The 12,395-nt window shown below is 54.0% G+C and overlaps 1 protein-coding gene across 1 annotated transcript in view; it reads left to right on the top strand.

Annotated features, from left to right (window-relative positions):
* The window catches only part of TMEM163 (transmembrane protein 163), a 192,720-nt gene extending 181,544 nt beyond the window's left edge, over nt 1-11,176 (top strand). The window contains exons 6-8 of the mRNA XM_084892271.1: nt 1,535-1,646; nt 7,719-7,860; nt 10,417-11,176. Of these exons, the coding sequence (XP_084748397.1) occupies nt 1,535-1,646; nt 7,719-7,860; nt 10,417-10,477 (315 nt within the window). The 3' untranslated portion in view covers nt 10,478-11,176. The remainder of the gene's footprint in view (nt 1-1,534; nt 1,647-7,718; nt 7,861-10,416) is intronic.
* The last annotated feature ends 1,219 nt before the right edge of the window (nt 11,177-12,395 follow it).

Raw genomic sequence — 12,395 nt, 5'->3', positions numbered from 1 at the left:
CAGCATAATTTGTGAATGGTCCTTTTAAGCTGGGTCACTTGCTGGGTTCTCCGCTGTGAAGTTCCTTTCCATGCCCTGTTGGCTAGATGCCAGTCACGAGTGCAGCCCACACCCAGGGGAGGGGAGTTAACTTGTGCCTCCCAGAGGAAGGGGTTGCAAAAGACTGTGGACGTACATTAAAGCCAACCACCATTGCCCTGGCCAGTGTGGCTCACTTAGTTGAACGTTGTCCTGTGCACTGAAGGGTTGCTGGTTCGATTCCCGGTTGGGCCACATACCTGTAGGGATGTGTGCAAGAGGCAGCTGATCCATATTTCCCTCTCATCTCTCTCTCTCTCTCTCTCTCTCTCTCTCTCTCTCTCTCTCTCTCTCTCTCTCTCTCTTTTCTCCCTCTCCCTCTCTCCTCCCTCCCTCTCTCCTCCCTCCCTCCTCCCTCCCTTCCTTCTTCCCTCCCTCCCTCTCTTCTCCTCCCCTCCCTTCATCCCTCCCTTTCTCTGTCTCCTTCCCCCCCCCCCCTCTTCCTTCCCCCTTTCTCTCTCAAGTCAATAAAAACATACTTTTCAAAAACCCACCAACCACCATTGACCAGGATGGGGGGGTGCTTTGGCACTGTGCAGATATCCTGATTCCAGGAGGTGATTTTTCTAATGACTTCGTTCGGTCTTGAACTCAGGGAAGCAGGCTGTCATCCCTCTTCCCAACTTTCTGTCACCAGGTTAGTGAATTTGAATAAAAAAATGCTTAAGAAATCCAATTCCCTTGCATATATGTGATGCTCTATTAGATTTCTGCTGGCAGCTGCATTTTAATATCGGAGAATCCGGAGGCTGTGTCTCCTGGGAGGGAGCACGGAGCCTGAAGCCAGAGCCTCGGGCCTGAGGTCATGAGACCTGGTGCTCTCTTTTGCACGTGACTCCCTCGCTTGCTTGCGAAGGCGAGGTAACAGCTTATGGGAAGCGCAAAGGTTGCGTCAGTAGCAGACTATATTTTTAGATGCCCTTTTCCCACCTTGAAGGCTGTAGTTGAACTTCTAATTGTCTTGTGTGAATTTAGAGGAATAGGGTTGTGAGTAGCTGCACTGATTCTCGGCCCTGTGGCTAATTTAATTGGCTCTGTGCTGACGTGTTTTTAGGCCACTGGTATACTTTCATGTTATAAAATTCTTAACTTCTGCTTTTAAAATTCTCTATGAAAAATTCTACACGGAAGGCTTTGATTTTAATATTCTAACCAACCCTATTACTGGTCAACGATTGCCAATCATTTGGGCAGAATAGTGCAAAGGGGAATCTCCTATAGGAAAAGGAATACCTGGTGGTTCCTAAGGAAATATAAGTGCGGGCATCTGTTTTGGATCATCTTTTCAGTTCCCAGGGACACAGGTAAGGACGGTATGAAAACAAGCAACGCAGCCCCCTCCTGGTGGCAGCTCACCCAACTGATGATTTGTTCTGGGAACAACGCTGATCTTTAGGGTTTGCAGATGATCTGCTCTAGCGGGTGAGCTGCTGAGACATGGGCCTTTCTCTTCCAGGACGACTTCCTGTTCAGCGTCTCCATTTTGAGCGGGATCCTCTGCAGCACGCTGGCCGTGCTGAAGTTCATGCTGGGGAAGGTGCTGACCAGCAGAGCGCTCATCACCGACGGTGAGTAGGGCCAGCGCCTGACCTCCCGGGCGGAGAGTGCAGGGAGGGTCGCCTTGAGCTGCTTGTCTTTCAGAAAAGGCTCTCAGGTGGCAATCGATGCTTCTCAGGGCCCCATATTGGGGCAGATGGCTGTGCCCTGGGACTGTAATACATTCTTCAGGAATACCTCCACCCTGACCCCCCAACAAGGTGGATGGGGGCTCCCTAGCGTCTTATCGTGAGGCACAAAGGGCTTCCCAGAGTCCCGGCTTTGTGTGCATGGCTCCAAACTGGAAGTGATGGTCCCCTCTGCAATCGAGAAAGGTTTTCTTGGTGGATTCTCATGCTCACCCCCCTCCAGCCATGAGGCGCTCACCTGGCTGGGAGTTTAAGGTGCAGGAGCCAGGGCTTTGCTGGGGAAGTGGTCACTGAGAACCCAGACCAGGCGGAGTCCCTGCGTCCCCAGGGCCAGGGGCCCTTCCTGCACGGCCTTTGGGATGACAGAGAAGGGCGTGTGAAACCAGGAAAAATGCATTTCAGGTTGTGAGCTAGTGCTGGTGTGTGAACAAGAAACTTGGCAAACTAACCACCTGGCCATGTTCTTTCTCCATTCTGGAGCATGTGCAGTTGCCAGGGGGTCAGGAATTCATGAGTCCCTGTACCCTGGGGTGAGAGGTCAAAGGGTAAAAGCTTGTGGATTGGTGTGTGTGTCTGCAAAAAATAGAGAAGAAATCACTGAGTTTCTTTTTTTAAGAACCACACACACACACACACACACACACACACACACCATATCTCCTCTGTGGAATACTGGAGAGCAGGCGGGTGTGGTGGCTGGCTGTTGGTTCTGCTGAGCAGGAGGTGAATGGCAGTGCAGAGAGCCCTTCTCTCCCAAATGACAAAGCCTGGCACACTGTGCGGACTTCGACTCCTGGTCCCGTGCTGATGCCCTACTGTGTGTGGAGCTGGGCCTTTGCACAGCAGGGCTGGTGGGCAGGAAGTCTAAGTGGTATTTCCAGCTTTGCAATGACAGCTGCCCTGGGAAGAGCATCTCTGTGTGTGTGTGTGTGTGTGTGTGTGTGTGTGTATGTGTATGCATGTGCATGTGTGGTCCCTTCGAACAGACCCGAGGAAATTGGGGCTTACATGATCTGACGTGCTGACTGCAAGGCCAGGGCACCCAGGATGCCAGTCAGGTGACCACAGCCACTGGCAGCATCAGGATTGCTTATGGTGTTGGTGAGATGCAGGTTCCCGGGCCTGAGGTGTGTCCTGTCCATGTGATGAGCACAGGTCAGTGCTGCCTTCACCCCAGCCCGGGGCCAGCACACACTCCACACCAGGGAAGGTGGGCCTGGCAGGGTCCCCCTGCTGTTTTGACCAGCAGGGCCTGCCATCTGCGTCTGCCCTCCCAAGATGCCACCTTCCTCTCTGTGCTACCGAGGCCACCTGCCCACAGCACACCCAGACTGTGTGAGTGGTGAGAGCTGTTAAAGTAGTGAAAGGACCGGCGCCCGGAGCGAGGCCTCTGCGCCCCTGCTCTGCTCTCAGGCGGCATGCAGGCCCTGCTGCGTGGGCCAGGCGGCCTGCCGGCTCCTGGAGCTCCCCATGGGCCCCGAGGGTTCCCCCCGCCCCCGCCCGAGGGGCAGGCCCAGGGAAGCCAGGACCCAGGGAAGCCAGGACCCAGCAGGCAGCAGGTCCTGAGTGTGCTGCTGTTAGCGCTGGTACCGCAGTGGCACCGACTGCGGGCTCTGCAGAGCGCTTTTGAGCCCCGTGCTGGGCTGGTGCCACGTTAGCTTCGAGCCACTCCTGATGCAGAACCAGAGTTCCGCTTTCAGAGTCTGTCCTATTGCTCTGACGGCCCTGCCTGGTCCCCAAAGCGGGGCTGCAGCTTAGTTAAATGAAGTCCTCTGGTGTGAAGAGCTGTGGCTCAGCCCCTGAGAAGGATGAAGCCTTCTGAGAAGAGCTCTGCGGAGGTCTCTGCCTCCACCCACAGCGCGGCCTCTGGCAGCGTGCATCCGGCGGACCCTAATGAGGTGCTCTTGCCTCTGGGGCAGGAGGGGGGGAGACACAGCGTGTAGGAAGAGGTGCTCATCCCGGTGGCTGTGTGGTCTGGAGTTTCAGGATCGGGGAAGGAACATGCCTCCGTTGGCCATGGAGTCCTCCTCTTCCCGGTGCCGAGAGCTCGGGGCCGCGGGCTGTGAATGGGGCTCGGTGTGGGGGTCTGGCCACCTTCAAGTTCCTTCCCGCTGCTCTGGGGGACTCTCCCCCGGGCTCTTTAGAGCAGAGGCCTGGCTGCACCTCGGCTTCTCCAGTGTGTGTGTGTGTGTGTGTGTGTGTGTGTGTGTGTGTCTCCTCATGTCTTTGCCTGGAACGTGGGTGACAGGATGGGGCAGGCAGGCCAGGGGTGATCACTGAGAAACAGCTCCTCTCCCGTCGCCTTGGGCCCTAACATCACAAAGCCCCTGTGGCCTGAGGGCCTCAGCATCTTATCTGTCCATCACACAAGTGCTCTCCAGGGGCCTGAGGTGGACCCAGCAGTCAGACCCTCCCACCCATGACCGTGGGCTGGGAGTGTCCCCTGGCGGCATGGCCTTCTCTCCCCACAAAGTGCTTCAGGGCAGCGGGAGTGCGGCCTCCCTGCCACCTGGTGAGTGGCTGTTCCCACACTGTGTGTCCCTGGAGCTGTCTGTGAGCGGGTCAGGCCGGCTGCACCGGGTCCCTTATGCTGGCTGTGTCCTCATCAAAGCAGGTCTTCAGGGAAAGGGGCACCCAGGTGGTAAACTGCTAACTTCCCACCCTGTGATGCGCAGTGCAGCGAATCTTGTCCATTAGTCTGTGCTCCTTTAGCTATTGAGGCAACATGCGGTTGCTGCTATCGGCAGACGCTGGGGCAGCTCTGCGCTGCCGAAGGTAAAATGACTGAGGACAGTAAGTAAACGGGACAGGTCAGGCGGGGGAGGAGGGGGTCTGAAGGGGCAGGAGCCCGGCTCCCTGCTGCCGCTGGAAACCCGAGTGGAGGCCCTGGGCTGACGCCCCTTGCTCCTTCTCTGCATATCAAGTGCCTGCCATGGTGTTCAGCACATGGAACCTTGTAGTCAGAATTTCTGCATGAAGCTGATGTACTTAATTATGCAGATTCTCACTTATCATTAAGGCCTGACTGGCAGAGCCCCTCCTCAGCTTCTTAAACAGACAACAGTGTTTGACAACAGCTCTGGTTTGAACTGAGGAAGCAGAAAAGAGACAGGCCTGGGTGGGCGGGGACCGTGCCAGCGGTAGAAGGTGGGCCGTTTGGGGAGGGGCTGCGAGCTCAGGCTCCTTGTGTGGAGTGGCTGCCGCTGGAGTGTCTGAGCCTGGTGGGGACAGACACAGGACCCTCCCCGTCCTGGGTGCCCATTGCAGTGTGCCCTGCAGCCCTGTAGGAGGTCAGGGTGAACTGAGCCAGTCAGGTGAGCAGAGCTGAGGAGGCAGGGCTCCTCCTGAAGGTGGGGGGAGCCAGGTGAACAGTGAATCCATCACTGCACTGTTGGCAGCCCCCGTGGGTGGGAGCACGAATGGGGCGAGGCCCTGCTGTCAGACACAGACACGGAGGTCTGGGCTGTCCTCGGCTGGCAGAGCCGTGACTTGGTGGAGCTGAGTGGACATCTAGTGGCCGTCTGGGGGAACCTCACGCTCTCTCTGCTTTCTGAGCTGCACTGGGCTTCTCTGAGGGCACCACAGGCCAACGGTGCCCATGACCCAGAGGTGAGAGGGGCTGGAGGTTCCAGCCTGCCCCCGGCAGCGGCCATCTCCTCCTGTCTCCCCTTCTGTCTAGCCACCCCAAAGCAACACCTCCACTCCCCGCTCCGGAGGTAAGCTGCAGCCCAGGCCACTGGTGATGGCGCTGGCTGTGCCGATGCCGCTGGCGGCCTGCGGAGGAAAGACATGGGCCGCAGAGGTGTTTAAAAAAGAACAGGATGATCCAAAGGACCAGAGGCTGTCCACTTCCCCTGGCCACTCTGGCTGCGGTGAGGGGGTGGATGTGGGTTAAGGGAGATGTGGGCAGGAGGGGAAGCAGGGAAGGTGGTGAGGAGGCAGGAATGCAGGCGAGGGACGAGGGGGGTTTGGGCGGTGGGGCTGGTGAGGTAGAGAGATGGAGAATGGGTTTTGGGGGGAACAGTTGGTAAGCATTACTTGATGGATTAGATTTGGAGAGAGATTAGGTCTGGGTTGTGACAGAGTTAAGGGTGGGCTCCTAGATGTTTGGTCTTGGCAGCTGGGTGAACCGTGGCATCACACACAGGGGAGATGAGGTGTTTTGAGCGGAAATGGAGGTTTTCGCTTTGAACATGCTCAGTTTGAAATGCTTATATGACTCTGCAGCTGAAGGGATGGGCCAGGCCAGAGAAAGTTGGGAGCCATTGACCTGTGAGATTAGAGGTGACGGCCAAGGGGGACATGTAGGCAGAGGAGGAGTCTGGGGACTGGCAGGGTGCTCAGATGAGGAAGAGGAGGACCTAGCGGAGGAGACTGAGAGGGAAGCGCTGGAGTGGGAAGGGGAAAGCCAGCAGCCATGGCGGCCGGAGGAACGTGTTCCCGGGAGGATGAGGTCAGCCAGCTCACCACCCACAGGGCACTCAGTTGTCACTGAGCTCAGGGAGGGCATCAGCGGGGAGAGAACCGAGGGGCGGGGGATGAAGGGCCAGTAGGAGGTTTGGTTGGGCAGACAGCTCTGCACATGTTGTAAAGGGGCTTGTGGTGTGGGTGGTGTGGGGTCAGGGAGGAGTTGGAGGTGGGTGATGGGAAGCTATGGTTTATTCCAGTAGGAATGTTTCAGAAGAGGGAGAAGAATTTCAAGAACAGAGTCCCTTGGTGAGCATGTAACTGGATGTGGGGCAGCTGCCATGGTGGGTGTGGGCTTGGTGTGAGGAAGATGAGGTATTGTTGTCTGAACATTTGTGCTCTCAGAAGTACGGGGCCGAGTCACCAGCTGAGAACTGAAGGGAGAAGATGACAGATTTGAGGGAAGAGAAGAGGGTTGCAGCAGCCAATGAGATGCCATTGCAGGGCCCAGCCCGGTTCATCTTGTTCCCATTGTCCAAGTCTCCACCCTGGACCTGAGACGGCGTCTTACCCAGGCTTTGCTCATGTCTTCTCTACACCCACATCTTCCTCTCCCCAGTTGTACAGCCCCCAGTGAGTGCACCCCAGCTAACACTTTTGAGTCAGCAAAAGCAACACAAGTGGAGTTGCCCCAGGAATGAGACAGGGCCTGTTGCTGGAGAGGCTGCTGACCCTGCATTGACCAGTTGCCGGGGGTCACCAGGCAGCACGGACCAGAGCTTCTCCAGGCCATTACCCTGAGGCAATCTCAGGAGCCCCTCTAAGCTATTCCCTTCCCGTGTGGCCGCACAGGTAAAATGCAAGTGTGATTCCTAAGTTGTGGGGGCCCCTGAGGTGTCACGTATGTGAAAGGAGATGATCAACATATGTTTGGATTGCCGTTCCTGCAGCCATGTACCTCATTCTTGACTGTGCATTTTTCTTCCCAGAGTGGAAATCCTCAGGTGACTTAGACTCTGGAAGGAAAGGATATAGGCTTGCCTTGCTCCTCTCAATCTGTATTACTTCAGTCAATTTATTTAACCTCACTCTGCTTCACTTTAGTTCTGTCATCAGTAAAGTGGGATAATAATCAGACTTATAAGATCCCCACTGGGTACTGGGCCCAGGAGACATTCAACAGATTTGAGTCACCCAGAACTTGAATGTCTCCTGTGTGCCAGGCACTGTCCTGACCTCATGGGATCTGGATATTCTAGTTTGTGGGAGACAGACCAACAGTAACCACACACAGGCTCTGTCAAGAGGGCATGAGTGCCTGGCAGGGATGGAGATGGACTGTGGGGGGTGATGGCTCTGTTTAGCAAGGTCTCTGGTGACATTGGAACAGACTTGACAGGCCCCCCAGGGGTCTCAGTTGGCAGCTGTCACCTGTGAGAGTGCTTCTGTGCAACACTCCCTGCAGTGCAGGCTTGGATGTGGAGTTTGCTGGTGCTTGGGTAGTTTCTTGGTGGCAGTGTCCTCAGACTCTCTCTGCTTTTTTCCCAGGATTTAACTCCCTCGTGGGAGGCGTGATGGGCTTCTCTATTCTTCTGAGTGCGGAGGTATTCAAGCACAACTCGGCGGTCTGGTACCTGGATGGCAGCACAGGTGTGCTCATCGGCCTTATCATATTTGCCTATGGGGTCAAGTAAGTGCCTGTTTTCCTATTTGCTTTCCTGGCATCCTTGAGTGCTCCATTTCCCACCCCTGATGGTCACACCTTGTACCTGGAAACCGTCCCCCCCCCCCACTCCCTCCCCCCGTCCCCGAGCCTACGTGGGGTCAGGTGACTGAAAAAGCTCACATCGGAATCAGATAGTCTTGTGGCTGGCACTGAAGTGGGGCAAGGGCTTTGACAAGAGGTATAGGCTTTAAGTCACAAATGGACACCAGTACTGGGCTGAGGACTCCTCGTGACCTCTGCTGTGAAAACCAGTAGGCATCTGAGTGAGATGGGGCTACTGGAGTCTCAAGCGTTCACCTTGAGGGACCTGCACATGGACTTGCTCACTCATGGACTCATTTCTCTGGGCTTCAGTGCAAGGTCAGCCTCTTGAAAAGTGCCAGGGACATCCAGGGGAAAACTGAATGGACTGGCTTCAGGATAAGGGCTGGAGGGGGAGGGGTCAGGCAGTTCTCACCAGGGATGGAATTGCTGGCAGACAAGATTGCTTTGCTGAGCCCTATTGCGCTCAGCCATCAGTCACAGGTGGGTGCCAAATCCCAGATCTCATCACCTTGGCTAACACCATTTGCCCCACCCTGGTAATTCTTTGAGACCCCACCCCACTCAACTCGAATTTCCAGCCCAGGTGCTTCCAGTGGATCTTCCACACAAGTGGCCTGCTGAGGCTCACACTATGGACTTACCCAAAATCCCTCAGAGTTCCAAACAAGCAGCACCTAGCCTTGGCATGCCTGGCACAAGAGGGTATATATCTCAACTTGCATTGTGCCCTGACAAATGGGCAGTGTTGACTTGGAACTAACTTCAACTTAATGGCCATGAGCCCAGTACACATAGTGCCTGTGTCAGCACCATTGTGGTGCCCACCAAAGGGTCCCAAGCCTGGAGCTAGTGGCAACCAACCTTGATTCACAGCACAGCCTCTTCCAAGTGCCTCCAAGCCCAGCACAAGTGGCAACAAACCACAAAGACTTTGTAGCTCCTACCAGATGGCCTCAATCCCGCACTGGAGCCCTCCTAAGAAGCCCCAAAATCAACACACCCGGGGCCAGTTTTAGAGTATATTAGGGCACCACCAAATAGCTCCACAAATGACTCATCCAAAGGGTGGGAGCAGCTGGCAACAAAGCCCCGCTAAAATGACTTCCCCTATGTGATTAGCCTCCACAGAATAGCTTGTCTGCTTTAGTCATGTAGCCTGAAGGTCAGTTCCACCCACTGATGTGCCAACAGGGCTCAACTACATCAGGAAATCATATAACTTGACACCAAAACAAAACAAAATCCTAAGAATCTGATTAAAAAGTGGGCAGAGTACCTGAATAGACATTTTTCCAAAGAGGATATACAGATGGCCAACAAACATATAAGATGCTCAACATCACTAATTATCAGAAAAATGCAAATTAAAACCACCACAATGAGATACCGCCTCACACCTGTCAGAATGGCCATCTTCAGGAATCAAACAAGTGTTAGCAAGGATGTGAAGACCAAGAGAAGCCTTAGGCACTGTCGGTGGGATTATAAATTGCTACTGCCACTGTGGATAATGGTATGGAGGTTCCTCAAAAAATTAAAAAGAGAACTACCATGTGACCCATAAATCCCACTTCTAGGTATTCATCCAAAGAAATTGAAAACATTAATTAAAAAAGACATTGCAGCATTATTTACAATAGTCAAGGTATTGAAGCAACCTAAGCGCCCTTCGACAGATGAGTGGATAAAGAAGGTGTGGTACATACATATGGTGGAATATTACCCCGCCATAAAAACAAGAATGAAATCTTGCTATTTGCCACAACATGGATGAACTAGCAGGGGTCCTCAAACTTTTTAAAGTGGGGGCCAGATCACGGTCCCTCAGAGAGCTGGAGGGCCAGACTATATGAACTACTAATTCCTACTGTAACACCTTGGCTGCGCTCACTGCCCAAAAAACCTGGCGGGCCGGATCAGACTCCTCTGCGGGCCGCATGTGGCCCGCGGGACGTAGTTTGAAGACCCCTGAACTAGAGGGTATTATGTGAAGTGAGATAAGTGAGACAAAGATAATATGACTTCACTTATATTTGGAATCTAAAAACATTATATGAACAAACAAAACAGACATAAACTTTCAACTTTACACTTTAAACAATTAGGTGAGTTATAAAGTAATAGTGTACATGTCTACTTTTATAAATTAAATATTCTCTTAATTATGGAAAATCTATAAGTGGTTGGGGGGAGTTGGGGATGGAAAAAGGAGTAATGCTGGTGGGTTTCTTTTTGGGGTGAGGAAAATGTTCTAGAATTAGGAGGTGGTGATGATTGGACAATCTAAGCATACACTAAACACCACCAAATTATGTAATTTCACAAGCTGAATTTTATGGTATGTGAATTAGTTTTTTTTTTTTTTTTTTTTTTTTTTTTTTTTTTTTTTTAATTGCCTCTCCGATCTGCTTCCCCAAGCACTCAAAGCTCAGGGTTATGGGGGTGTGCTGGGTGACCTGTGTGTGTCCTCTGCAGACTTCTCATCGACATGGTGCCCAGGGTGAGGCAGACGCGCCACTACGAGATGTTTGAGTGAAGGGCCCGAGCGCCAGTCTGGATCTGCATGAAGACATCAGGACGAGAGGTTCCCACACCGCAGACGGAGCCAGTATTTAGCTGAACATCCACTTTCTTATTTGGAGAGTTTGTGTTCACGGGAACAGGCGTGCCCAGCAGGTTGGTCTGCACTGCTCCCCTCGCCCACCTCCCCCGTCACTCCATCAGGACACCGTGCACAGGAGGGGACACTGGTTTTCCCGTCTGTTGGGAACTGGCTGTTTCTGTTTTTTGGAGTAAAAGGGTTCCTGTGGGTCGGATAAGGCCTCTGCTTGGCAGGAAGTTCTGAAACAGCCACTGTCTAGACCCGCCTCCTCTGGGCGCGGAGCAGCTCGGCCCTGGGCGCTCCTCTCCGGCAGAACTGAAGGGAAGACCGTGTGTACCCTTCTGCGCCTCACCCCGTCACATGCCCAGAACCATCAGTGTCGCACTTCCTAACCCGTCACCGTCTCTCATTAGTTTCATACCATTTTACTAATCCTCAGTCTAAACAGATTGGTTCAAGAGGAGACCGTTCTATTTTTAAAGTACTTAGTGATGTACGTGTGAGCTTTGCATGGACGAACTAAGCACATGACCCTCTCTTGTACATTCAGAACCTGAACACACATGTAAAAACGACCCATTTTTGACAGATGTGAAACCACCATTGATTTGTAATAAATAATGATACAATCTTCCCACACGTGCAGGCATCTCTGTGTTGTGTCAGGTGGCCTGTGAGGTGGCTGTAAGGACGAGATGTCTGCAGCTTAGGTGACGCTAGGTGTCAGTTCTGTGAACACAGTCCCCACATCCCTCTGGACTGTAGCACTTGCTGCTGGCCCAGATGCCTGTCTGGCCAATGGAGACGGTGCCGTTTTGTGTGGTCCGGGAAGTGACCTTGGAGAGGTGTCTCTGTCACAGGCGGCAGGTTGCTGTGTGGCTGAAAGACAACATGGAAGGGTCACTTGCACTGGTGGAGTGAGTGGAGACCCTGGAGGACTGTGGGTTGCGTCTGTGGGGAGGCCACCCATCGCTCAGGTGAGGGGGCCACACACTGAGGCCTTGCAGCTGGCCTTGCCTGGGACTGAGGGATGGCTGTCCCAGACCCTAACTCCCCTTCCCCTGCCCTGCTTCAGGCTGATGAAGGGGAGGTGGCTTGGTCCGGGGGCCCCCAACCTTGGGGCAGCCTGGTGCCATCGGCCAGCTTCCTCCACAGCGCTTTGCCGAGCGCTCTGCAGGCCATTTACACGGACCTGGGAAAGGACCGACTGCTCCAACAGGTCTGGGGATGGGAGACTCAGTGGTCTCTCCTGCAGGTTTCCTGTGTATGTAACGCGGCGTGGAAGCTCGGAGGGAAACTAGGATGTAGCTTCCCTTAAACGTACACACTCACATTCTGCTCGGACCTTTCTGGGACGGGTGTACAGGAATCAGGCAGTACCTGCGCCTCCATATCCAGGAGCTGTGTGCTGTCCCTGCTCTGGGCAGAGCGTGAGAAGCTGTGCTGAGGCCAAGCCGCCCCTGGGTGCGCACGGACTTGACCTTGTTTCCAGGGCAGGTGCCTAACCCGGGCTCATGAGGGAAATGCACCAGGTCTAACAGGCCCTCAGCCTTTTAGGACTATTTCACTGGCACAGCCTTCATGATTTTCAAGCATCTGATGTAGTAATTATCTCAAAAAGGCCCCGTCTAGGAAGTGCTCTGAGACGAGTGTGGGTGGATGTGAGGCGGGGAAGGAACACACCACCATGAAGCCGTCCTCCGTTCCTTGACCGTCACGGTCTCTCGGCCTTTCCGGCGGCGCCTGCAAACGGTGAGACGCAGGCAGTGGACGCCAGTGCTGGGGTACAGCTGGGCTGTGTTCTGCAGGTGACCCTGCACCCACCCAACCCCCCAAAGATCACTCCTACCCG

Source organism: Pipistrellus hanaki, assembly GCF_964339955.1.
Source record: "Pipistrellus hanaki genome assembly, chromosome: 8".
NCBI classification, from domain to species: domain Eukaryota; kingdom Metazoa; phylum Chordata; class Mammalia; order Chiroptera; family Vespertilionidae; genus Pipistrellus; species Pipistrellus hanaki.
Note: the sequence above shows the minus strand (reverse complement) of the source record. Positions and strands in the feature narration are given on the sequence as shown.